Source organism: Conger conger, chromosome 14, assembly GCF_963514075.1.
Source record: "Conger conger chromosome 14, fConCon1.1, whole genome shotgun sequence".
In the NCBI taxonomy this organism is placed as follows: domain Eukaryota; kingdom Metazoa; phylum Chordata; class Actinopteri; order Anguilliformes; family Congridae; genus Conger; species Conger conger.
The window spans coordinates 37,509,227-37,536,468 of record NC_083773.1 but is presented as its reverse complement, the minus strand read 5'-3'; the positions used below and the strand labels follow the sequence as shown (position 1 = coordinate 37,536,468).

The following is a 27,242-nucleotide window of genomic DNA, read 5'->3' as shown; positions in this document are numbered from 1 at the left end:
GATTCCTCAGGACCTCATCCGTAAGGACAGCCGGATCACCTCTTCGGTGCAGCAGGAGCAGCAGCGGCGGCAGCAGGTGGTGGAGCCACATCATGGGAGGAGCACTCGCCAGCTAGAAATATGAGACAACGTTTGTTTTTTTTTCGTTTTATGTGTGGCTCTTTTTTCATTTGAAAGAAACATTAAATAAATCTTATTTGAAAAATGTTTAATTTACGTTGGCTGACTTATTTTTACATTACATTACTTTACATTACATGGCATTTAGCAGACGCTCTTATCCAGAGCGACGTACAACAAAGGGCAAATCAAACACAAGAACACGTGCAAAAGTGGACCTGAGAGGACAGTGTAGTTCCGAGTCCTAGTGTATACATACAGAAATTCAGAACCCTTGAAGAGTTGTTTGGAGCTGTACAGTATAAAACAGAGCTTTAGGCTATTAAGATTCAAATAATTTGAAGACGATGCATACAACTGCAGTGGGCTATACGTTATCCGTATCCTTTCTTGAAATGAATGTTAAATAGCTGTACATTCTGACACTGATATCCATTACGCATCATATCGCACAATATAACATTACTGGTTTCCCGTTTCCACTTCATTCAATCCGAAGAGAAACCCCCACAAATTTTCTGTTTGTTTGGTGGTACTGTACGACCTAGGTTAAACTATACTAACCACTAAGCTATCAGTGATGGTTTTCAGAATGTATTATGATACAACAATTATCACCTTACCATCTGGGTTTGATGTTGTCTCCAGTGGAGGCATGTCGGTGTCTCCGTCAGGTAGAATTCCTGACAGAGAGGTCTCCCCAATAATGCCAGCGATGCGCTCGTCAGAAGGTGATATTTGTGCCTGTGAGCCTCCTCCTCCTGTGGCTGATGCATGTTTTTTTTGTGCGCTTATGCGTTTCTTTGCCTCCAGTTTCATGTCAAACCATTTACGTTTAACCTCGGATATGGTTCTATTGTCTACAGAGGCAACATTAACAGCATCTGTCACCTCCTTCCAGGCCTTCGCTTTGCCTGTCCTTGTCACAACACTATTACTGACAGAAGAAAATAAAATATTTTTTTCCCAATAAAATATATTTCACCCAAGATGACTTCGATCTCCGCTTCGGAAATTTTTATTTTTTATTTTATTTTATTTTATTTTATTCTTTCTTTCTCTCTCTTTCCTTTTTTGCCCCATGATGACTGACAGGTCGACTGGATGCGTCTACACCTCCTTGTATGGCAATCATTGTCTATTCATGGGCGGGGATTTATGCTAATTGCTGATTACTGGGAGCGTGCTTTCACTTTAAGATGGATTGGCATTCATGATCATACACATGTGTTTATGATCAGATCTGGGTTTCCCGCGGCGTTCATGAATCCGGAGTAGGTTTTTAGTAGCGTGGACGTTTATGTGCAAATCTGAACATAGATTTACTAACGTTTATTGAATGAGACCCAGTGGGTCTTCATGAACGCCGCGGGAAACCCAGATCTGATCGTAAACACATGTGTATGATCATGAATGCCAATCCATCGTAAAGTGAAAGCGCGCTCCCGGTAATCAGCAATTAGCATAAATCCCCGCCCATGAATAGACAATTATTACCATATAAGGAGGTGTAGACGCCTCCAGTCGACCTGTCAGTCATCATGGCACAAAGAAGTAAAGAGAGAGAAAGAAAAAAAACTTTTCCGAAGCGGAGATCGAAATAATCTTGGGTGAAGTTGAGTCGAGAAAAAGTATTTTATTTTGTTCGGTCAGTAGTGGTGTTCTTACAGGGACAGGCAAAGCGAAGGCCTGGAAGGAGGTGACAGATGCCGTCAATGTTGCCTCTGTAGACAATAGAACTATTTCAGAGGTTAAACGTAAATGGTTTGACTTGAAACTGGAGGCTAAGAAACGCATAAGCGCAAAAAAAAATATGCATCAGCCACAGGAGGAGGAGGCTCACGGGCACAAATATCACCTGCTAACGAGCGCATCGCTGGCATTATTGGGGAGACCTCTCTGTCAGGAATTCTACCTGACGGAGACACCGACATGCCTCCACTGGAGACATCAAACCCAAATGGTAAGGTGATAATTGTTGTATCATAATACATTCTGAAAACCATCACTGATAGCTTAGTGGTTAGTATAGTTTAACCTAGGTCGTACAGTCCCACCGAACAAACCGAACATTTGTGGGGGTTTCTCTTCGGATTGAATGAAGTGGAAACGGGAAACCAGTAATGTTATATTGTGCAATATGGGGCGTAATGGATATCAGTGTCGGTATGTACAGCTATTTAACGTTCATTTCAAGAAAGGCTACGGATAACGTATAGCCCACTGCAGTTTTGTATGCATCGTCTTCAAATTATTTGAATCTTAATAGTCTAAAGTTCTGTTTTATACTGTACCGCTCCAAACAACTCTTCAAGGGTTCTGAATTTCTGTATGTTTACACTAGTACTCGGAACTGTACTGTCCTCGCAGGTCCACTTTTGCACGTGTTCTTGTGTTTGATTTGCCCTTTGTTGTACGTCGCTCTGGATAAGAGCGTCTGCTAAATGCCACGTAATGTAAAAATAAGTCAGTCTGCAGCCAACGTAAATTTAAACATTTTTCAAATAAGATTTATTTAATGTTTCTTTCAAATGAAAAAAGAGCCACACATAAAACGAAAAAAAACAAATGTCTCATTTCTAGCTGGCGAGTGCTCCTCCCATGATGTGGCTCCACCACCTGCTGCCGCCGCTGCTGCTCCTGCTGCACCCAGGTACCGAGGCCGAAGAGGTGATCCGGCTGTCCTTACGGATGAGGTCCTGAGGAATCAGGAAAGTCTGCTTGCAGCAGTCAACCAAATCAATACGTCCGTCCAAGAATTTAACCGCAGCTTGAAGGAAATCTGCAAGGCACTTTTGCGTCCTCAAAAATAAAGTGTTATGTTGTCAGTATTGTGTGATGTCTGTTTTTACTACAAGATAATCAAGCTACTCTCTTTTACTCTGATAATTAAATCTAGCCTATTTGTATACATTTTAAAGAGCATGACATGAACATGAACTGAGGTAGCCTACTGAAACAGGATGTTGTATATAAAACAAAATACAAATGAAACTAACTTTTTGCAAAGCTTGTCGACCTAAAATGTGCACAGCTTATTCCGTCTTAGCAACACTTACCTTAAAATTGCTCTACAAGTCGCTGGCGTGTCTGTATAGCAGGCGCATTTTGAGGCCCAAGAGCTGGTTCCGGAGGCAGTCGTTCCTCTGCATTGGGGACTTCAGGCAGTGGAAGGCCCTGTTTAATGGCCACATTGTGCAGGACACAGCAGGCTAATATAATTTTGCACACCTTCCTGGGTGCATAAAGAAGGGTACCACCTTTATTGTCCAGGCAGAGCCATCTTGCCTTCAAGACCCTGTTTGTGCGCTTCACAACAGCCCGAGTAGCAGCGTGCGCCTCATTGTATGCCAGCTCCTGTGGTGTCTGCGGGTTGGTCAGTGGGGTCATAAGCCACGGCGTCAGTAGGTAACCCCTATCCCCTATGGATATAGGAGGGTAAGTCCATATATAAAACACACATGCAATTGTATAGGCCGGCTATATTCTTACCAATGAGCCAGCCGTTCCTCACAGCTCCATCCTCCAAACGCGTGCCAACTGCGCTATTAAGCAGGATAAATGCATCATGTGTCCCACCAGGCCACCGTGCCACAACGGTTAACAGCACACACTTTGCATCACAGATCAGTTGCACATTAACGGAATGAAAGTTTTTCCGGTTTATGTAAGCAAATGCATCACCAGATGGAGCCTTGATGCGTACGTGTGTGCAGTCTATGGCACCGATGACACCTGGCATGTTCGCAATTGCACTGAATCCCTGCATCACTTCTACCTGCCGTTGTGCGTTATAGGGAAATGTGATGTACTCTGGCACTAGTTTTAAAATACCATTGAGCACAGCAGGGAGGATGCGGCTCATGGTTGGTTGCGAAATTCCGGACCTGTCACCTATCTCACGCTGGAAGGTCCCTGTGGCTAGAAAACCAAGCACCGATAGTACCTGTAGATGTGCAGGGATGGCATGGCTGCGTCTTGTTGGCCTTGTCAGATTAGGCTCCAAAATGTTGCATAAATGCAACAGAATTGGTCTTGGTAGTCGGAAACGACTAATCAACCATTCATCACTCTCAGCCAACATATCTGCCCGATCCCTGAAATACCTCTCTCTCCAGCGTCTTAATTGCGCCAAATCATGCAAGAGCGCAAGGTCAGTCATTGTTACCATTAACTAAGACTGAAGGCCTTTTATATTGTGGGAAGTTTAATTAGAATTGACACCACCTGAGTGACCCAGATATGGTAATTGTTTACATCCTTTTTGTGATTTTAGCCTATTATTGGCCAAGATTCTTAGATATATATTTTATTTTTTATTATCATTCAACATGTAGAAAGAATGTGTAATCTATTGAGTCGATTTACATAGATAATTCACAATCATGAACCTAATCTGGATCTTAAACCTGCTAATTGCCAACTAAACTAACTAAATGTGTTATATTTTTAATTGTCATGTTCATATCACATGTTTCAAAGGCATCTGCGTATTGTTTACATAACAGAGCGCAATATGAATAAAAACGTAAATTTCCAATAGTGACAAGCATTATTTATGTGCATTCTTGAATTTACACAAGCACTACGCATGGTCAGCAGCAGGTAGAGCTAGTAGCTACGAAAAGAGCGGAGCTACTAAAATATTGATGAATGCCAAAAACCCGTAAATTTCCCTCTACTCGCATTTTACACACAAATTCGTTCAGCTCACGTTTCATGAATGAGACCCAGTGTGTTTAAAAACGTGAGTAAAGCTCAAAATCCTTATAGTAGTTTTTATTTCGATGCATTGGGAACACTGCACATTATATCCTAAATCAAAACATGAAGAAAAGTGTCAATTTTTTAATTACTTTACAGAAAATGAAGAAAAATGAATATTGGGCTGTTCAAAAAAATAGCAGTGTCTGCATTTTTCTTTACAAACTCAAATATTTACTGTATAATCTTCAGGATTTAGCATTTCTGTGAATCACTAAACTAATATTTAGTTGTATAACCACGGTTTCTGCGAACTGCTTCACTTCCGTGTTGCATGGAATCGACCAACTTCTGGCACCTATGAACAGGTATTTCAGCCCAGGATGATTTGACAACATTCCACAATTCCTCTGCATTTCTTGGTTTTGCCTCAGAAACAGCATTTTTGATGTCACCCCACAAGTTTTCAATCGGATTAAGGTCCGGGGATTGGGCTGGCCACTCCATAACTTTAAATTTTGTTGGTCTGGAACCAAGATGCTGCTCGCTTACTGGTGTGTTTGGGGTCGTTGTCTTGTTGAAACACCCATTTCAAGGGCATTTCCTCTTCGGCATAAGGCAACATGACCTCTTCAAGTATTTTGATATAGGCAAACTGATCCATGATCCCTTGTATGCGATAAATAGGCCCGACACCATAGTAAGAGAAACATCCCCATATCATGATGCTTGCACCACCATGCTTCACTGTCTTCAGAGTGTACTGTGGCTTGAATTCAGTGTTTGGTGGTCGTCTGACAAACTTCCTGCGTCCCTTGGACCCAAAAAGAACAATCTTACTTTCATCAGTCCACAAAATGTTTCTCCATTTCTCTTTAGGCCAGTTGATGTGTTCTTTGGCAAATTGTATCCTCTTCAGCACGTGTCTTTTTTTTTTAACAGTGGGACTTTGCGGGGGCTTCTTGCCGATAGATTAGCTTCACACAGGCGTCTTCTAATTGTCACAGTACTCACCGGTAACTTCAGACTGTCTTTGATCACCCTGGAGCTGATCATTGGCTGAGTCTTTGCCATTCTGGCTATTCTTCGATCCATTCAAATGGTAGTCTTTCGTTTTCTTCCACGTCTCTCTGGTTTTGCTTTCCATTTTAAAGCATTGGAGATCATTTTAGCCGAGCAGCCTATTATTTTCTGCACTTCTTTATACGTTTTTCCCTCTCCAATCAACGTTTTAATCAAAGTACGCTGTTCTTTTGACCAATGTCTGGAACAACCCATTTTTCTCAGGTTTTCAGAGAGAAATGCATGCAAACATGTGCTGGCTTCATCCTTAAATAAGGGCCACCTGATTCACACCTGTTTTTTCACAGAATGAATGACCTCACTAATTGAACTCCACACTGCTATTATTTTGAACACGCCTCTTTCAATTAATTATTCAATTACACAGACTCAGGAGCATGTGTATCATGAATGTTGGGTCGGTTGGTTTTCTATGACTCTACTACACCTACTGGTAAATTATTTGCCATGTAGTAATATATTTTCTACCAAAAACAGTGATTGATCTGGTAAGTCATGTTGGACTGCTATTATTTTGAACACAACTGTAAATTTACCAATGTGCACAGGGAGAGCATCTCAGTGGACATCCAAGAGAAACTGAAAAACCTCCTAATAGATTCAACTTCATGGACAACAGTTGGCTGAAGTCCAACTCTGAGGACATACCCGGCAATTATTTCCCTCTACGTTGCAGTGGTGTAAAATACAGGTTCAGGAAGCAAAAAATCCTACACAGTAGGACCTGACCTCTTGGATTAGCTAATTAGCATAAATATTAAGGCAGGAGGTAGAATAAATGAGTGAAAATCAGCTGGCTGAGTTGATGGGTGGAAGAAACACATGACAGGACTTCTCTGACCCCTGGATGCATCTCTCTACCCCTCCAGGTACCCACCACCTGCTGTCCTGTCGTGACTCAACTGGCCAGCATGGCCTAGAAGCAGTCTGTCACACATTGCTTCCTGAACATTAGTAAGACAGTGGACAACACACAAGGGAATAAATGCACATGGGAACAGAACAGCACCTGCACAGAACAGACATTTCCCTTAATAGGCCTATTACCTCTCAGCACACTCACAAGAAGGCCTGCACCTGTCCATCAGTAGCATGAGTGTGAGCTTGAATAAGAAATACTGCCTGTTTTTCATATTAATAACATGTTTTCTACTCCTGGACTTTTCTAGTCCATTATTCCTATTTTTAAACATTGCCACAGATAATTAAACAGCTTTACAATTTCACAATTAGGTTTGTAATAAGATAATTCTAAATGCATGGACATGTGTTGTTTTTTCTTTAAGGAAGACATTTCGTTTATTCACAGCTTGTGCTGTAGTTGATTAGTTTAAATACTCGGAATAACCTTCAAAAGGGATACACATCCAACCTGATAAAACTTGTTTTGGGCTGTCATTGCATTTCGCATAAAGAGGAACTATCTACTGTCCTACGCAACCCAGCGATCACACCCACTTCAAACGTCGACTGCTCATTGGCTGGTCAAAGTCTGAAAGGCGTGTGCGGAGACCATTCCAGCCTATTCCTAACTAAAGCTGTTTGGTTGACAGGCGAAAGCTAATGAATATGTTAACATATCAGTAGTACATATAATCAAGTCCACATTACGATCCTTCCCTTCCCTGTCAGTATCCAGCGGTGAACAGGATTCATTCTGCTTTGAAACTACAGAAAATACACCATGTCGGAGAAACTACCTTTCAAAGTCGGTCAGTAGGCTATTAAATCACTTCAAATGTTTTGCGTGTTTGTATGCTAACTCCATGTTTCCTCTTTATGAAATATATATTTCATGTGAGCTAGCTATAAATCTCTCACGATGAATTGTAGCAAGACATAGAGTTCAGTGATTCTGGTGGTTATACCTGTTCATTGTTTTTGCAATGCTAAGTGGAATGCTAGTTAGCCAGCTGTATAACTTGCCAGGTAGTTCCAATCCGGTGAATGCTGGTAGGCTAACTCGCTAGGTAGCTTGCAAGCGAGGTATTAGCGTTCATGCGGGTTGTGCAGACAGATTAAACCAGAATTGTAAGTAGGTTGCATATAATGTTACTGTGCCGTCTGCATAAGAGACGGGAATACTTGGGGCTTGCGTAAGTAAGCATTTTACGCAAAATATTTCCATTAACTGGATAGATTATGTGCATTTTCGTTGACGTACTGGCTTCATCTTTAACGCACAACGTGTAATATTTAACTGTTGGCTTTCAAGAGAGCATGGTTTCAGACTAGAGCACACGCAGATGCATGAAGGATGTTGTAGTCCATATATGCGGCTAAGCCTACTGTAGTATACAGCAGGCTCTTTTGGAAAAAACTACGTTACCAACGATGCCGCCAGTTTTCCGTGATCGACAGGTCCATGCAATGGACTGAAATGTAATACAGCAAACCACTATTTGAGTTAAACACGTGGGCTCATAAAACTAGTCTTGGATTTGTATTGCTAGCCAGCAGTTTATAAATTAAGGCACAGCGTTTCATGCCGAAATTGGATACTGTTCAAAGTAATGTAGTTTAGTGCCCCTATTGTGTTTTTTCGTAGCAGTGATTGCATCAGTGAATCACTGGATGTTACGGTATCTTGTGTGGTATTAATGCGATTGAAGTATCCGACATTTCTCAGAAGATTACGTTAATACTATTGGCAAAATGGAATTTGGACCTTTAATTCGCTGGTCCAGAGTCCAGTGCTTCTACAGGCGACGTTACAACAACCCTGAAATGTTCAAATCTCGAGTGAACGGGATTAGTGTTAAATTCACTGCATACGCTTGTTGTGTGTTGTGGATGACCGCGCTCTAGAGATGGCCTACAGGGTAACATGGCGAGATTTGGGACTCTTGGAACCGTAATGCTGACACTAGTCATACAAAAATGTACAGCTCAGTGACGTCTATACACACGCGCGGACACACACACACCCTCTGCCACTCCCCCTTGCACCCAATGGGTCTATTTGTGAGTGAGTCAAAAATCTTTGTGTTAGACTAGGTTAAGTATCAGAAGAGGACTATATTTCCCAGCTGGTGCAGCTGTGAGGATCTATAGTAATGGGCACATTGGTCAGTTATGGGCAGGTGCACACGCTCATGCTATTTCTGGAAGGTTCCAGCCACAGCTGTGGGACAGCTGTCCAATTCCCATTTGGAGATGGGCTGTCCTGCACACAACCACATTACCACTGTCACTGGAGATTCGATTTCAACATGAATGATTTACGCATGGGTTTAATTTTACTGCAACTCTTGTTTGAGTGGAGTCTGGATGAGAATAATTGTTTTATTATTAAATATAATTTTCATTTTTTGCTTTTAGCCCTGTATGGTGCAATCATAGAGACCTAAAGGCAGTAAAATCAATTACATGTATATTTAGAATCTTAAAGGAATACACCATTGGGAAATATACCTTTTTAGATGAGATGTTTGATTTAATTTTCATTTTTGTGCATTCACTGGCTCTGTTTCCAGGTTAGCATAACGTTTTGGCTTAGCATAAAGACTTGAAGCCTATAGGAGTCGGTAGCCAAGCACCTTCAAAGTGAAGAAATATAACTTACAGCAACTCCAAAGCTGTCTTATTTACACAAGGTATCATGTATTTGAAATACGTGTGCGGGAATAAAAAAATGAAAGAGCTGTTTCTGTGACGTTAGACGGTTGAAACTATAACCGCTGAACATGTGTCCTCCTGTCTTCTGTGGGATAAATCGATCGTTATCCTTCCTTTTCGGTGCCCGCGCGCAGCTGACATCAGCCTGGCAGACTGGGGGCGGAAGGCCATCCACATCGCGGAGAACGAGATGCCCGGGCTGATGAAGATGAGGGAGAAGTACGGCCCCACCCAGCCACTGAAGGGCGCGCGCATCGCCGGCTGCCTCCACATGACGCTGCAGACGGCCGTGCTGATCGAGACGCTGCACGCGCTGGGGGCCGAGGTGAGCTGGCCTCCGCCGGAGAGAGCTCGTCGAACGCTGCCCTCTCCTTTAACTCTGCACCCCTGTCAGCGTTTAATGGATGAAATCATGGCTGCAGGATGGAAGCATTAACCCATTAACCCTTGGGGCGACATTATCTCAGGTGGTAAGAGCAGTCGTCTGGCAGTCGGAGGGTTGCCGGTTTGATTCCCACTCTGGGCATGTCGAAGTTTCCCTGAGCGAGACACCTAACCGCCAAATGCTCCTGACGAGCTGGTTGGCGCCTTGCATGGCAGCCGATTGCCGTTGGTGTGTGAGTGTGTGTATGAATGGTTGGATGAGAAGCATCAATTGTACAGCACTTTGGATAAGGGCGCTATATAAATGCCGACCATATGGCCCGCTCTACATTATACCTTTTCAACCAATCAAATTGACTGCTATACTATTGTTTTGAGCCCCTATTGAAACCCTACTAAATTCTCAACCAAAGCCAAAACCCCTTGGGATTTGGATGGTTCCTTATTATATTGGCTTTGGGACTGAAAGGGTTATATAGAGAAGTGCTCTACTTTTGATAACTTTCTGTACCTAGCAGGTGCTCAGCGATACCATGTCATTTCTGTGATTGTCTGAAGTGTTTCCATCTGTATTTTGAAAAAATATTGTCAATGTCCTATGCATTAAAGGAAAGCAGTTCGAAAGGAGGTTGCTGCCCAGAAACAGTCATTTAAAAGGAGACTGACAGCGAAGTTTGCATTCCTCGTGCCCTAAGGGCAGCTCGGGACACAGGAGTACTGCAGCAACGTGGCTTTCTGAGCCTGAGGGCTTACTGAATGTCACATTCAGCTTTTTACACTTAATCCACACAAGCCGAGTGGCTATGTGTTTGATGTTAACAAAAACTGCTAATCGCAATTCTTTAATAAAATGGTATAATCCAGAGTGAATATTGTTGACTGTTGTACAATGTAATCCTACGTCCCTGCCAAAAAAAGACTTCACCACCGTACTGACTGGCTTGCGTCATTCACGCCTGCCCATTCTCTCTTGCCAAAAGTTATAGCTAAGGATTGTGGAAAACAGTACCCCAAAGTGGGGCCAATTATTTTCCACCCCATGCAAAACGGTGGTTCAATATGAAGGGAATGGCTCCAAATTGTCAGTCAAAAAACAATTACGATTACAATTGCCGAGGTCGCAGCATCAAAGACGATAGCATTTGCTAAAGCGGTGTGTCCTCACTGCGTTCACACACACACACACACACACACACACACACACACACACACACACACACACACACACACACACAGAGTGACACAGCGACACAGCACAGTGTCCTCACTGTGTTAACACACACACACACACACACACAGTGACGGTCTTTGTTTTCATTTGTTCTGTTTTGTTATTTGGTTATTAGTCTGACTGTTCATTTCTGTGTATTCCTTTTCGGGCGTTGTGTAAATGCCTTTGTCACTTCATTGCCTTTTTTTTGTGTTTTCCTTTTCACACAACTACTCCATATTTATTCTTTGTAAACTGTTTTAGAAGATGTGGATGTATGTTGGAAATCCACGTTTTAATGAAACCGATTTTAAATTCTCTACCAGGTCCAGTGGTCCAGCTGTAACATTTTCTCCACTCAAGACCACGCTGCTGCTGCTATTGCCAAGGCTGGCTTTCCAGGTGACTGAACAAAATCGATAACCGTCTCGTATTTGCAGTTTGTCTTCTGACCCTGGATCTGGCTGGTTTGCTCCGGCCGATGCAGAGAGGCCAAGGCCACCCTTGTGCATACTATCAGTGTAGGCTTGGCAGAGGGGGGCAGGTTCCCTTCACTAGCACATGTCGTCTGGCTGCGGCCATTATGCAAGCTTGAAAAGTGTAATTCTATGATACAAATGTACAGTACTGTGCAGAAGTCTTAGGCACCCTAGACTTTATTTTATATATATATATATATATATATATATATATATAATGTTTTTGTGTGTATTCGTATAAAATAACACATTTGAGATTTCCAAATATTCATTTTCATGAGATCAGAAGCAAGGAGCCAACCAAAGTTCTCCAACAAGCTTGAAACAACCTCCCTGCTGATTGTCTTCTAGAACTGCAGGACAGCGTTGGCTATCATAGAGAAGTGATGCAGTTTTAACGCTGAACGGTGGTCACAAAAAATATGATGTAAAATGTGTAGTATGTTTATTTAGGACCTTTCATTGAATTATTTTTGAAAGAATCATATCTGTACAGAATGTTATACAGGTGCCTAAGAGTTTTGCACAGTAGTGTGTATCTGTTGAATGTTGCTAAGTGAATAAGCTCTTTAAAAACGGTCATGCCTCCTTCTGATAAGGTGCTGAGTATTTAGTTGCTGTTTTTACATTGACGTTCAGTTGTAACAGCTGTAATGGCTGTATGCCATCTTAAATAATTTCTCATCAGGTGAACAGAGGGTAAAGTTTAGTGAAAGTAAAGATTAACCTGCGCTTGGAATTTAGGGTAAAGGCATGCTGGGTGAGTTCAGGGCAATGTCCGAGCTGAGGCACTCCAGCCTGCCTGTCCTCATCAGACCGTTTAAATCCGTATGCCGAAGGCCTTTCTGGATTCATGCTTATTTGTTTCTAACTTGCTAGACTGGTTGATCAGCATCAAAGGTAAATATAATGTGGGGGGAAAAGGCTGGAGGACTCCAAACGTGGTTACTTTTCACACAGGAAAAGCCCAAGGTTATGCAAAAAATGTACTTGCGTGATTAATAATGATGGCTGTTCCGTAAAGCTAAAATATAAAAACACTCAGACTTTTTGTGATGAGGTAAGGGCTGCAAAGCCTTTTTTACTAAAATTATTTTCTTATAGCTTGCATAAGCTTTCATTTAAATGCAACATTTTGGCTTATTTGTTCGGTGTGTTGGTTAACCCCCAAAGAGTCAAAGGGGTTGTGGGTATGCGTGCGGCTATGTTTCGATAAACAGTGCTGACCCTGTACTGAACTCATGAACTTCAGTGTACGCGTGGAAAGGAGAAACTGATGAGGAGTACATCTGGTGCATTGAGCAGACCATCTACTTCAAAGATGGCCAACCCCTCAACATGATCCTGGATGATGGCGGTGATCTCACCAACCTGGTTCACCAGAAATACCCTAAGCTGCTTTCCGGTAAGTTCCATTTCATTACAATACTCAGCGCTGCATTTCATTTCATTAAATTACTCACCACTACAGTTACCAGGGTAATCTGAATGAACGAGAAAATGAATATGTACTCCAAGAGTAAAGAGATATTATAAGTGAAAGATTAATCTCTCTTCAAGCTGAAGGGTTTAATTTATAAACTTTTAAAAACCTACTTGTAGAAATGTTATGAAATGATCCTGACTGGGCTTAATGGGTAACCAGTAGGGGGAGTAACTGTACACAAATCTTTGTTTGGTACGTTCCTCCATTTTGATTTCACAGTTTGGTACATTTTCTGTAGAACAGAGAAAAGCAAAATAAAGGCGCTTTTCATTTTTTATGAAACCGTAAACCATGGCTAACTGGCCATAATTCCTTGCTTAACAAAATTCAGCGCATTAACAAAGTCATCAGGGGGAACAAGCAGTTTAAGTGCAAGTTCTGCACTGTTGGCTTGAGAAGAAAAAAACCTCCCTTGTAATAAGGAGGCAATCCAGTCAGAAAAACACTTCACAGCAGATCCAATTATGAGGGTCTTTATTTCTGAAGAAAGAGTACACCTGCTGCTGACAGTCAACTCCATACTAAAGGAGCAAGTGTGTGTGTGTGTGTGTGTGTGTGTGTGTACGTGTACGTGTACGAGCGAGCGAGCACGCACGCGCCAGTTTCAAGGACGAGTACCTCATTCGATAAGAAAGTAAAACTTCTCATCCTCCCTTTGTACTGTAGGAGTTTCCCAGCCTGTGCAATTTTTTATTTTTATTTTTTTTATTTTTTTTTTTCTCCTTCGCTTACACAGATATAAAAAAAGAATGGAAGCCATGGTGATCAGGATTGAACGCACAATTATACAGTGTCTTCAGAAAGTATACCAACCCCTTCACTTTTTGCACACTTTGTGTTGTACATTTAATTTTAAATGGGTATAATTGCCATTTCTGCCCATCAATCGACACTCAATAACCCATAATGACAAAGTGAAAACACATTTGTAGAAATTTTTGTTTAATACAAAAGATTTGTATTAAGCAAAAGCTGATTTTAGGGGCGGCACGGATGGTGCAGTGGGTAGCACTGCTGCCTCACAGCAAGGAGGTCCTGGGTTCGAATCCCCGTCGGCCGGGGCCTCTCTGTGCGGAGTTTGCATGTTCTCCCCGTGTCTGCGTGGGTTTCCTCCGGGTACTCCGGTTTCCTCCCACAGTCCAAAGACATGCACGTTAGGCTGATTGGAGAGTCTAAATTGCCCGTAGGTATGAGTGTGTGAGTGAATGGTGTGTGTGCCCTGCGATGGACTGGCGACCTGTCCAGGGTGTATTCCTGCCTTTCGCCCAATGTATGCTGGGATAGGCTCCAGCCCCCCTGCGACCCTGATCAGGATAAGCAGGTTCAGATAATGGATGGAAAAGCTGATTTTTTACATAAGTATTCAGACACTTAGCTGTGGCACTCTTTTGCAAATTGGCAAATTGAATTGATTGGACATAGTTTAGAAAGGCAAAGTGTATATAAGGTCCCACAATTCACACCCCATGTCAGGACAAAAACCATTAAGCCCATGGGACTGTGGACCTCAGCGATACAATTATGGCGAGGCATATATCAGGGCAAGGGTGTGAAACCACTTCCCAGGAGCACAGTCACCTCAATAATTGTGAAATGGAAGAACCACCAGGACTCTTCCACTTTGGGCAGAACTCCAAGCACTATATCTGGCGAAACCAGGCACTACTCGTCACCTGGCTAATACCATCCCTACAGTGAAGCATGGTGGTGGCAGCATCGTGCAATGGGGGTACTTCTCAGCGGCAGGGACAGGGAGACTGGTCAGATTCAAAGGGAAGTTTAATTCAGCCAAATACAGAGAGGACCTTGACACGGCAATGAAGCATAGAGTCAAGACAACGCTGGTGTGGCCTTGAGTGGCCCAGCCAAAGCCCAGACTTAAATCCCATAGGACATTGGTGGAGACACCTGAAGATGGCAGTTCAGACGCTTCCCATCTAATCAGATGGCGGTTGAGAGCCTCTGTGAGGAAGAACAGGTTAAACTGCCCAAATCTTGGTGTGCAAAGCTTGTAGAGACTTGCCCAGGAGTCAAAGCTGTAATTGGTCTTGGTACTTCTACAAAGTACTGAAATAAGTACTCATTTAACTTCTCTAAATGAGAGATTTAAGTTTTTGATTTGTTATGAATGTAGATTGATGGGCAAAAATGGCATTTTTTCATTTTAAGTAAATCCACTACACAAGTGTGCAAAAAGTGAATGGGTTGGGATTCTGTATATGCTGTGTTGTGGGCTAATGAAGTGTAGGATGATGCCAGTTTTATGTCAGCAATACGACTTTAACATAATCTCTGTCTGATCTTTTAATCTACTTGGAACTCTAGCAGCAGCGTTTTTTTGACTAAGTTAAGACCCTTAGCTGTTTTTTTTTTGATCAACCAGAGAAAAGCTCATTATATTGCCAGAACTCTCACGCAGTGAGGATTTCTTTTTTACTAGTGGGGGCTTGACAGAAAGTTACTTTGAGAAGGTTTCTCGAAGTGCATTGTGGCTGTTTTGATTAGAGTGGTTTCTAGGAATGGATAATGTTACACCATCAAATTATGATCTGCTAGTTGTACTAATATCTACGTAATGAGGACAGGCCATTCAGTCCATCTAGAACATAAGAATACGTAATCAGGAGAACAGACAGTTCATCCACCTAGGACATAAGAATACGTAATCAGGAGAACAGACAATTCATCCACCTAGGACATAAGAATACGTAATCAGGAGAACAGACAATTCATCCACCTAGAACATAAGAATACGTAATCAGGAGAACAGACAATTCATCCACCTAGAACATAAGAATACGTAATCAGGAGAACAGACAATTCATCCACCTAGAACATAAGAATACGTAATCAGGAGAACAGACAATTCATCCACCTAGAACATAAGAATACGTAATCGGGAAAACAGACAATTCATCCACCTAGAACATAAGAATACGTAATCAGGAGAACAGACAATTCATCCACCTAGAACATAAGAATATACAAGAACAGGCCATTCAGCCCATGTAGAGCATATGAACATAATAATTTAAGAACACATTAAGAGGCACCAAGTGGTAGTGTTCATAAGAATTGTGCTGATGGTGTGCAGATATTGCTGGCGTATTTAATATTTCCACCATTTAATATATCAATGTACATTTGCTGGTACGGTGTGGCCTGAATGTTACATGCTGTGTGTCGCATGCAGAAATGGGTCATTCCCTCTGCTGCTCTGTGGGCTACCTGTGGGAGGGTTTCCATAGCGCCGTACCGAGCTCCGTGCTGTCCTTGCTTGTGTGTGTTGGCTGAAGTGGCGATCGAACGCTAGGTTTGCACACAGAATGAAGCTACTGCTAGGGCTGATGTTCTTTATTGTTGAGACACTGGGATTAAAGTGTACCACAGGAAATCCTTTCCTCCAATCAAAATTACATTTTATATTTTGAATGTGGACTTGATAGCTGAGGAATTAGAGGGGCTTTTCAGGTTATTTTATTTTTTATTTATGAAGTGTTTAAACAACCCCTATGTATATGCCAGAGAATTCCTTTTTTTATTTTTTTATATAAACACATAAAATACCCCTTAAAATAGAAACAAAATGTATAAAGAAACCACTCTGTAATTCCCCAGCTACTTTGGTTTGGTAAGAAGCACCAAGCTACCAGTATAATTTGGTAGCTATATCTCTAAGTTAAGTCGGGGGGGAAATGTTTTAAAAATGTTTTTTTTAAATGGTGTAATTTAGAAGAAGTTTAAATTTTTTAACATTTTTAGTGCTTGGTTTACTTGACACGGCTGGTATGAACTTCTACATTAATTGCTTTAAAGTTGTTTCTGCCCTTTGCTTCATATGTTATGAAACCATAGTTCTAGAACCTAAATATAATATTTAAGATCTGTAACAATTCAAATCATTCTTCTCAGCAGTGGCTTGTATTTCTGCATATTGTACACCAGGGGGCAGCATTGCTGTGTAAGTCACAGCTGTTTCTGGAACAGCTGGCTGTTTCCTCTGGATAATGCCCATGCAGTAATCAAACTGCAGGGGGCAGGCTAGTACAGTGCAAAGCTGGGAGTAGAGCAGCGACTTCTTCCCCTACAGAGCAGTGTTCTGCAGTTTTTATGCTGCTGTTAATATAAACTTGATTGACAGCTCGCTGACTGGGTCCAGTGCCATGTCTGCATTGCTGACCTGCCAGTAGCACTTGTCTGCTTCTCTCTTCTCTGGGAAATGGTCCTGCTGAGAAGTAGGCCTTTCCCCTCTGTTTCTCCCGCTAAGTTTCCTGTCCTGTCCTGTCCTGTCCTGTCCGTCTGTAGGAATCCGAGGGCTGTCAGAGGAGACGACCACCGGGGTGCACAACCTGTACAAGATGCTGAAGAGCGGAGCGCTCAAGGTTCCCGCCATCAACGTCAACGACTCTGTCACCAAGGTGCGCCGAGCTGCCGGCACAGAATCTTCTGGAATTAACTGGTCTCGTGATGCTGTTACCTTCAGTCACATTTATATTTCCATTCCACTTATACTTCTGTACATTTTATTTCAGTTACTATTTTTGTTACGTTTATATTTCCGTTACATTTAGATTAGCCCATTTTTGCTTCCACACGCACAGTTCATTTGTACAGCTGGTTGCAATTGCACTGTGCTACCTGGGAATTGAAAGGGGCTGTGACCTGTCATTGACTGGTGGAAGAGAGCTATAGAGTTCCTCATGCAGTATTTCGTACCCCAAAGCTGTACTGGCCCCAAATGCTGACTCCACATTGTAGGAAAGGGTTTTTTAACGTTTTAACGTGTTTATTCTCGTAAGATGCAGTTGGACCATCTTGCCTTTTTGTTGTGATTTTGTTGAGTTTCGTATGTTGCGACATTGACCTTCCGCATACTCTGACAGACTCTTTGGTGGGGGTGTTGTCCTAATGCCCAGGCTAAATGTGACGGGTCTCTGTGGTCGTCATGTTCTCTGTACACAGAGTAAGTTCGATAACCTCTACGGCTGCCGGGAGTCCCTGATTGATGGGATCAAGCGCGCCACGGACGTGATGATCGCTGGGAAGGTGGCGGTCGTCGCGGGTTACGGAGACGTGGGGAAGGGGTGTGTGCAGGCCCTGCGCGGGTTCGGTGCCCGCGTCATTGTCACTGAGATCGACCCGATCAACGCCCTGCAGGCTGCCATGGAAGGTGTGTGTGTGAGTGTGAGTGTGAGTGTGTGAGTTTCTTTGTTGTCCGCATGCATGCTAGTGTGTGTCTGTATTTCAGTTTTTTATTAATTTCTACAATAACTGTTGGTCCCCTAAAATTGGGGGGGGGGGGGTGCAATGTATAAAATGGGCTGTAGTTTCTAGAGTTCTCCCAGTACGATTGTTAAAACCCTCAAATTAAAGCTGCAAGTTGTGCTTTAGCCATATAGTGCATACATGATTTAGGTCAAATGTGAAAACATCAAAAAACATGTGTCCAAAAAAAAAACACTGTCCAAATACTTATGGACTGCACTGTGAGTACACACAAGTGACCCAAGTATCATAGAAGTGGGGGGTGTTTTGAATACACAGCATTCTTAGAATCGGGAAATGAGAATTTATCTACGAGTACTTATTTTCACGAGTTGATGGTCCCACCCCTAGTTTAGTGCGACTAAAATGGGTTTCAGCCAGTTACAGGAATGGGAAGGGCCAAGTTTTCAAAATTATGCATGCCTTGAAATGTTTTTATTCTTAATGAAATAATGGTAATGTCTAAAGCTGAAAGGTCATGTCCTGAGTGCAGGATGTGTTGACCGGTTTCTAAGAACCTCTAACCGACACAGAACCCTTATGCTTCGCTTCTGTGAGGTCCTTGTCAAACTCAAAGCCCAGTTCCTTGGAGTTCTGTGGTGTGCACTCAGGCTGATCACAGGCCTATAAGCATCATGTGCAAACAACATAAGAATGCCTAATGAGGAGGACAGGCCAACCAGCCCATCTAGAACATAAGAATATTTTTGCCGTAGATCAGAGAGCATCTGACGCTGTAAAGTCAACTTGGAACACCCTGAGCATCTTTGCCTCTACTACCTGACCTGGTCAGCTCTTCCACATATTGAGAGCGGTTTAAAATAAGATGCCTCTAGTGATATGGGGTGATGGGAAGCTCACCTGCCAGCTCTCGCTATGCTTCTGATTTTCTCATTGTGGAGGGCGGGGCCATTGTGAACTTTTAATGTGATTTTAATGCAATTTTTGGGGGTGTGATCTGTTTCAGGCTATGAGGTCACCACCATGGACGAGGCTTGTAAAGAAGGGAACATCTTTGTGACGACTACTGGCTGTGAGGACATCCTTTTGGGCAGGTGAGCCTGCGTTTCCCTGTGTTTAATTCAGGGGTGCTCGCGTGCTGGTTTTCTTCAAACCAATTACTTTCATTTTAGTTTTCTGACAGCTCTCTAGGTTACACTGGTTCACTCCTGCAGTGGATCACAGTGAAACTTTTAGGATATACTTGCAGTCTGTGACTGTAGCTGGTACTTTTACAAATGACTAAGATGCAGTCTAATTGAGCTAATTAAATTAAGGGCAGAAGTTGCCTCAAAATCGTTAAGGGCTGAATTAATTAAATTCAGTTTTATTTGTTGAGTGCAGTGGTTCCCAAACTCGGGGCCCCCTGTGTATGCTGGTTTTCGTTCCAACCACAGTCGTAATGTCAGAATTTTAACAAGCAGTAGATTTGTCTTAATTAGGCGCTTCATGCTTAGATGGATTATCTAAACCAGATTATCTCTGAAACGGCTATGCATGCCATGACCAATAAAATACAGCAGTGCTGTATCTTGTGCCATGTTGAAAACAATTACATGAAGAGGTGACTTTTTTGATCAAATGAAAGACTGAGCTTAATCAATAAGCTCTTTTTAGGTCGTTGAACATGTTTTTCAGGTTTGTTCATTCAGGTTTGGCAGAATTTTCTTTTTCATTATCTTCCTAATGGTTAGTTTTAGTGGCCGGGTGTCCCCACTTTCACCAATTGGGAGCATATTGATTCACCTCCGTCTTTCATTTGATCAGTTTAGAATTGGCTACTTTTTATGCAGTAGTTGGCAATATAACACAATATGAACTAGGGAATTTTATTTTTAGTCTTCATAGCTTGCATTTCTGACCATGTGGCTTCGATAACCGCTCTATAAACATGAAGCACATAATTAGGCAAAATTAACCGCTTGTTAAAATTCTGGGATTGCGATTGCTGTTGGACCGGAAACCAGCATACACAGGGGGCCCCTGGGACTGAGTTTGGGAACTACTGCTCTACTGCTTTTTACAGGAGACTGTCACATATTCACTTTACAGAGTAACAAAAGGGCAAAGGGAAAAGGGGAAAATGCCAGGCAAGAACCTCCAAATAGCAAGCCCATGAGGTAGAAAACTCCCTAGTCAGGAGAGGGACCCTCACGCCGTGGTGAGAGAACTCCACAATGGGAAGAAGTATCGGGGGGAATCCATTACTGGCATTTTGGCAGACGCTCTTATCCAGAGCGACGTACAGTTGATTAGACTAATTCAAACCACCAACCTTGCCTGTCCCAGTCATGTACCGTAACCACTACGCTACAGGCCGCCCCAGTTATAGAGCGGGGGCCCATCCTCTACTGGCCTGCGAGGTGTAAAGGTAGAATGGATATCGCTAAAATATAAATCTATTACAGAGAATGGGTTGAATTGGGTACAGTTAAGGCAGGGGTATCCAATCTTTTTCAGAAAGGGCTGCTGTGGGTGCAGGCTTTTGTTATAGCCCTGCGCCAACTTGCTTTATTCTACTTACAGAGGCCTTTGATTGAAGACCCTGATTAGTGAATTAGTTGAATCAAGTATCGTAGTGCTGGGTTAAAACAAAAACCTGCACCTACACTGGATAACAATGAATGCTTGGCTAGAAGAGTAGAAAGTCACAATTCTGCCTTTTCTAAGACTAGTCTAATATTCCCACATAATGGTTTGAAAAATTAACAACATACACATACAAGTAGGGGAAGCCATTTTTTACCCACGGAGCATGAGAGATTTAGATTTCCCTGTAGAAGGTTGGCTGAGTAGTGTAGAAGTTCCTGCCCCTCTGTTGGTGGCCCCTGTGAGCTCTTTGGTGGCTCTGCTCCCAAACTCAAATCAACAGCAGGAGGTTCATAATGTCGCCTGTCGACAACAGCCTCGATTTTCCACGGGAAAAAAGACTTCATAACCACTAGAGACTGGTCTTCCCGAATATTACATTTGTCACGTTACCACCAATTGCAAGGTGACGACAAGCTACAATCACAGTGGGTCTGAAAACGGTGCGTAACGCAACATGTGATTTGAGCGGTGTGTGCGGAGGTGATGGGAGATACCGGGGGGGATGATGTGGCCTCTCCTGCCATCTGCAAAGCTTCATTTTCAGCCGGAAAGAAAAGGCCTCGTATTTCTCACGGGTTTGAGTTCAGCCTTTTCCTGGTACGATCGAGGATAATCAAATGATAGCGGGTAATTGGAAACATAACAAGGATTTGTACGAATGTGTGTGCTACTATATCAAAAGGCAAGGCATGATGAGCACTCCCATTCAATATCCCTTTCTCAATGCTGAGCATGTGTGTCACATCCTGATAACCTGGGGCATAATGGAAAGTCTGCTTCAACAGAAGTGTGTTTTGGTCGGCACTGATGATGCTCTCTGACGTCTTCTTTACTCAGAAAGTGCTGTTGCTTGGGAGAATATGGTGTTTTAATAAAATTGGAATAGGCACAGCCTTAACAATTCCCAGATTCTTATGTTCAAATTTGAAACCACCTCGAGTTCAAGGTGTGGGACCACATCTCCATGCGTTGTGTGTGTGTGTGTGTGTGTGTGTCACAGGCACTTTGAGAACATGAAAGACGATGCCATCGTTTGCAACATTGGCCATTTCGACTGCGAGATCGACGTGAAGTGGCTTAATGAGAACGCAGCAGAGAAGATCAACATCAAACCTCAGGTAACACGCTGCCCTTCAGACCCAGGTCAATTATGTAATCGTTTTGGATTCAAATACTTTCCCATGCATCACTGAGCCTGTATGAAATGCACTCAAGAAGTGCAATCCTTGCCTTCTGGACCTCTTGTTTTGCTCAAGTGCCCCAGGCAAGAGCATTGAGCCCAGAAACGTTTCTGAATCCAAATAATTGCTTACCCCCCGGCCTGTTGCTCTGCAGAATACAACTAGCCTCATCAGGTCTGCTATGCTGCTAAAAGACAGTGGTTTACTATCATTTTCTTACAGAAAAATCTATTTTCCCTTGGTTGTTCTCACTTTCCTGGGCTGTTGGGTGTTTGGACTCATTTTATATTGTTGATCCAGTGGAAAGCCGTTGCTCCGTGGCGTCAGGCCCCGTTTGATTGGCTCGGCCTCTGGCTTTTCAGGTGGACCGCTACCGCCTGAAGAGCGGACGCCACGTGATCCTCCTGGCGGAGGGCCGTCTGGTGAACCTGGGCTGCGCCATGGGCCACCCCAGCTTCGTCATGAGCAACTCCTTCACCAACCAGGTCCTGGCCCAGATCGAGCTGTGGACCAACACCAGCAAGTACCCACTGGGGGTCTACTTCCTGCCTAAGAAAGTAAGTCCTCGGTAGCACCACAGGGTGAGCCGCGGTTGGCAGTTGCGTTGCCCAGGGTAGAGGAGGGATGGGTTGGTTAGGTGGGGTCCATGTTTCGTTGCTCTCTAGCAACCCCTGTTGGTCGATTGAGCACAAGGAGCAGCTTATGAAAGGTTCTCCTCAGACTCCACTCTATGCGAGTGTGGCTGTGGGCTGCAGTGTGAAAAGAAAGCAGGCTGGTGACGCCCCATGTTTCGAAGAGAACCGCTGAAGCATCAGCAATGGAGGTTGTGCATGAACACTGACTATTCTGAGCACATTCCGCACTGAGTGGGAATTGGACATGTTCAATTTTATTTCATTTTTTATATATATTATATTTAATCTGAGTCGTGACTGGAGTGGACATGTATATTGGATAATAATATCCATAATATTGTTTATAATCATAACATTTTTTTATTCAGGATGTACCTTGAGGGTGAACCAAGAGTTTTACAGACATTTAATTAGAATTAGAAGTGGGAAAAAATCTAAATTATGGTAAAACTGAGTACTACCAAAGGAAAAAGAATCAAATACTCACAGTTGATAACAGATTCTAAAAATTTTCTTCAGAAACGGTGTCAGCCTTTTTGGTGAATTGTAGATACTGTCCCCTGCTTCCAGATGTCATATATATAAATATATTATACTTTGTTTTTATTTATATATATTTTTAAGAGGGGGCCTTTTGAAAATGTGTCTTTCCAAATCCTTGAGTTTTGTGCAAGTTAAACTCCTGGAAAGGATTGATTCTTTAATTTGTATAAATAATCAATTGGTAAAATACTGTTTCTTATTATATGTGCATATTTATATTAGTACAGATGCTTATTTAGATTGCTGTACTATGCATTGTCTGTACATGTTTTTACTGTAACAAAGGCATTGTTGCATTCTCTCTCTCTCTCTCTCTCTCTCTCTCTCTCTCTCTCTCTCTCTCTCTCTCTCTCTCTCTCTCTCTCTCTCTCTCTCTCTCTCTCTCTCTCTCTCTCCTCTCTCTCTCTCTCTCTCTCTCTCTCTCTCTCTCTCTCTAGCTGGATGAGGAGGTTGCTGCAGCTCATCTGGGAAAGCTGGGCGTGAAGCTGACCAAGCTCACCGACAAACAGGCCAAATACCTGGGCATCCCCCAAGCCGGTCCCTTCAAGCCCGAGCATTACCGCTACTAACCACCGGGAGGGCAGGAGCCGACCGGCCTCCCCCTCTGGACAGGGGCAGGGGGTCCCGTGGGCAGGGAGAGGGCGTATCCCTTTACCTCCAAAGCCTAGGCCCTCTACGTATGTACACCTCAAACAAGGCTGCTCGCGTGCGCTCACATCGCTGCTCGCGCCCCCTGGTCTGTTCCAGGCTTAGTGTCACCCTTTCGTCCGTTTATCATGTTTGCTATCGATGTCCCAGTAGCTCTTTCCCCCCCCGTCCTCACCCCCAGTACAGACACTGCCCACCTGTTCTGTAGAACTGCCGGAAGCACTTAATCAGGCCTGGCCGTCCTCCTCTGGAAACCCCTCTGGCGCCCCCTGTCAGCACCTGGTCGTCACTGCGGCGCTTGGCCTCTCCAGACAATGAAGTTCAGTAGAGGAGTCCCTCTTCATGATGAAGGATGTGCTTTTCTCAAATAAAGGGCAGATTAAACGAAGGCGGACTGGTTTATCATATTTTCTGTGCCTGTGTGTGTGCCTGTGTGTGCATGTGCACCATTATGAGTGTATGTGAATGTGAGGGAGCAGTTCCGTGACGCTTGCCCCCTCCTCATTTCCACTATTAATTGCATATTTGATGTTGATATTTGTGACACTGAATGGTTTCAGATCTTTACCAAAGGGAACCTGAGTAACCGTGTAAATGTATTTGCCCCTTTAACACTTTTAGCAGCAATAACTGCAACCAGATGCTTCCAATAATTTGACCATGGGAGCATCACTGGAGCCTTCAGGAGCCTCGTGCATTAATAGGTTGTACGACCAGATTTGACCGTAAATTGTACCTACGCCGAAATCCACAACAACCTTAAGATTCATACACTTGAAATTATTGTCAAAATGTCCGTACCTTTTCACCTGCTCCAGACCATCCATACAAACTATTCCTTGTGGCTGTTCTGATGTATCACAGGCATGAGATATTGTCTCATGACATTCTCCGTCTGTCAACCGCCATGATATCTGAAGAGTATAAACATGCAGCCTACGAACTGGGCAATGTAAATATATCTGGTTGGTTGTTCAAAAGCGACAGCAATATGTGAGTAATATAGACAACATTCCACCAAAGATTTCATCGCCTGCCTATGCGCTCAGTGTTTATTCGTATTAATACACATCATAATATTGCACAATATTTAAAAAGAAGCTCCTGAAACATGAGTGTTTACGTTAGCAACTGAGCCGAGACATTGTGTGAAAGTGACAGAAAAAGGCTAAACGCTACTCTGCGTGACAAAGTAAGGAACGTGTTTGAAACGGTGGCGGGGCAGAAATGCAAAAGCGAGTGAACTGATTAAAGGGTGGACCTCTAGCCTATTCTTTCTGTGCCTAACATTTTATCGTAAATATATCCTTTGTAGCGATCAATTTCATACAGCGTTTCATATAGGAGAGGGAGAGAGAAATCTAAAAATGAAGGTGGTCTACTATTGAGAGCGTTTATAGGTGTATGGAATAGAGAAAATACCTTCCCTAAGTTGCTACGTGATTGATAGAAACTAGAAGAAATTAGCAACTTGCATTACATTTGGGCGGAACGGATGGTGCAGTGGGTAGCACTGCCGCCTCACAGCAAGAAGGTCCTGGGTTCGAATCCCCGTCGGCTGGGGCCTCTCTGTGTGGAGTTTGCATGTTCTTCCCGTGTCTGCGTGGGTTTCCTCCGGGTACTCCGGTTTCCTCCCACAGTCCAAAGACATGCAGGTTAGGCTGACTGGAGAGTCTAAATTGCCCATAGGTATGAGTGTGTGAGTGAATGGTGTGTGTGCCCTGTGATGGACTGGCGACCTGGCCAGGGTGTATTCCTGCTTTTCGCCCAATGTATGCTGGGATAGGCTCCAGCGACCCTGTTCAGGATAAGCGGGTTAAGATAATGGATGGATGGATGGATGGATGGCTTTACAGTTGTGAAATATTAAAATGACTTAAATATTATAAACTAGCTTATGTTTGTCCTTTTTCTGATGGTGATTTTATGTGAAAGCACAAAAACATTTTTATGTTTGGCAAGTTGTACTCGATACATTTCCAAAGATTACTGTGTCTTATTTACTTGGCTACCACTGGCCTGGGGCCTGTATCACGAAGCAGGATTACCAAATTGGCTGTATAACTGTACAAAGTAAAACCAGGAACATCTTTTATGTTTTCTCTGACTGAACAGATGTCAGATCAGTGATACTTGACATTAGCTTGAAGTTCTGAAACCTTACACCACCTGTTTAAAAACATTTTCTTACTCCTCAAGGGCTGAGAACTGCTGGTTTTCGACCGACCATTTACTTGGAAGTCAGATGTGAAGACAGTCTGGCCATACTGCAGCACTAATATTTCAGTTAATTAACCAGGAGAAAAGAAAACCAGGGCTGTATCTGAAGGGCCAGATTTGATGAATCCTGATGTAGGGTGTTGATTTGTTATTTCTTTGTCTTTCTTCAAGTATTCTTGAAACTTCATTTTTGTGAAGTCTGCCTCTGAGTAGTTCCAGTAGTTTAATTCAGTATGAATCATTTGAGCTGTTCAGTCCTAGATTGATGATAACGGATTGGCATACATATGCATGTGTTGGAACTCATTTTACACATACATTTTATCAGGGCTACTTATAATGAGCGCAAACAAATAAAAGGCCTATATTCATAAATCAGCAGCAGCCCAAGTAGCAGTCAGTTCGGGCCATAACACTCCACCGTCAAGTAATCCTTTGTCACTACAATTAGCAAGGGGAAGGCAGATTTTACAAATAAATATTATTGTTAATTCATTTAACTTGAGATAGGGGAATATAGGGTAGATGGAGAAGAGGATTATGAAGAAGGGATTGGGAATCACGTTGGGAATAGGGGGAGAGAACTTCGAACCATCATCTAATCATTGTTTGTTTACTATTGACATCTAAGGCATTTTCACATAGCCAGACAGAACAGAGGCCAAAAAGAATAAAACTGCCGTTAGCACCCTGAATTATAGGCAAATAAAGGAGCTTTATTCTCCAAATAGCTTGTGTTCATTGTGCAGGATTTGTGCTGTCAAACAGGGTTCATAAGAAAGCTGGATATTCTTAAAAATGAACCTCTGAGATGTCACTCAGGAAAACATCAAAAGCCTTGAGATTTTGGCCTATTCTGTTTTTAAGGGAATAATGGGTGAAGTGCACCAATCTCCAAAAGCACTTCCAGGTTTTGGCCAGATTCCTATAATTGGAATTGTCTGGGGCGGTATGTGAAATGGTGTCCGTCACCGCTCCCTAACAGGACCTGTAGGTTGCGTCGCCGAACGACAGGACAGGGGGAGATTGCTACGACAACAAATGAGGTGGCGGAACCGTCTGTGGGCTATTAGC

The 27,242-nt window shown here is 42.9% G+C and overlaps 1 protein-coding gene across 1 annotated transcript; it reads left to right on the top strand.

Annotated features, from left to right (window-relative positions):
* The first annotated feature begins 7,462 nt into the window (after positions 1–7,462).
* On the top strand, positions 7,463–24,336 carry ahcy (adenosylhomocysteinase). Its single transcript, XM_061219724.1, has 10 exons — positions 7,463–7,619; positions 9,660–9,850; positions 11,446–11,521; positions 12,851–13,003; positions 17,390–17,502; positions 18,047–18,254; positions 19,317–19,404; positions 21,942–22,059; positions 22,485–22,679; positions 23,738–24,336. The coding sequence occupies exons 1-10, from the start codon at positions 7,592–7,594 to the stop codon at positions 23,867–23,869; spliced, it is 1,302 nt and encodes a 433-aa protein (XP_061075708.1). The 5' UTR covers positions 7,463–7,591; the 3' UTR covers positions 23,870–24,336.
* The last annotated feature ends 2,906 nt before the right edge of the window (positions 24,337–27,242 follow it).

Bases quoted from the DNA above. Each gene is read 5' to 3' on its own strand.
- ahcy (XM_061219724.1), top strand. From the start codon at position 7,592: ATGTCGGAGAAACTACCTTTCAAAGTCG. The intron at 11,522-12,850 runs GTGACTGAACAA...CATGAACTTCAG, and splicing joins TGCCAAGGCTGGCTTTCCAG to TGTACGCGTGGAAAGGAGAA. The intron at 22,060-22,484 runs GTAACACGCTGC...CTGGCTTTTCAG, and splicing joins AGATCAACATCAAACCTCAG to GTGGACCGCTACCGCCTGAA.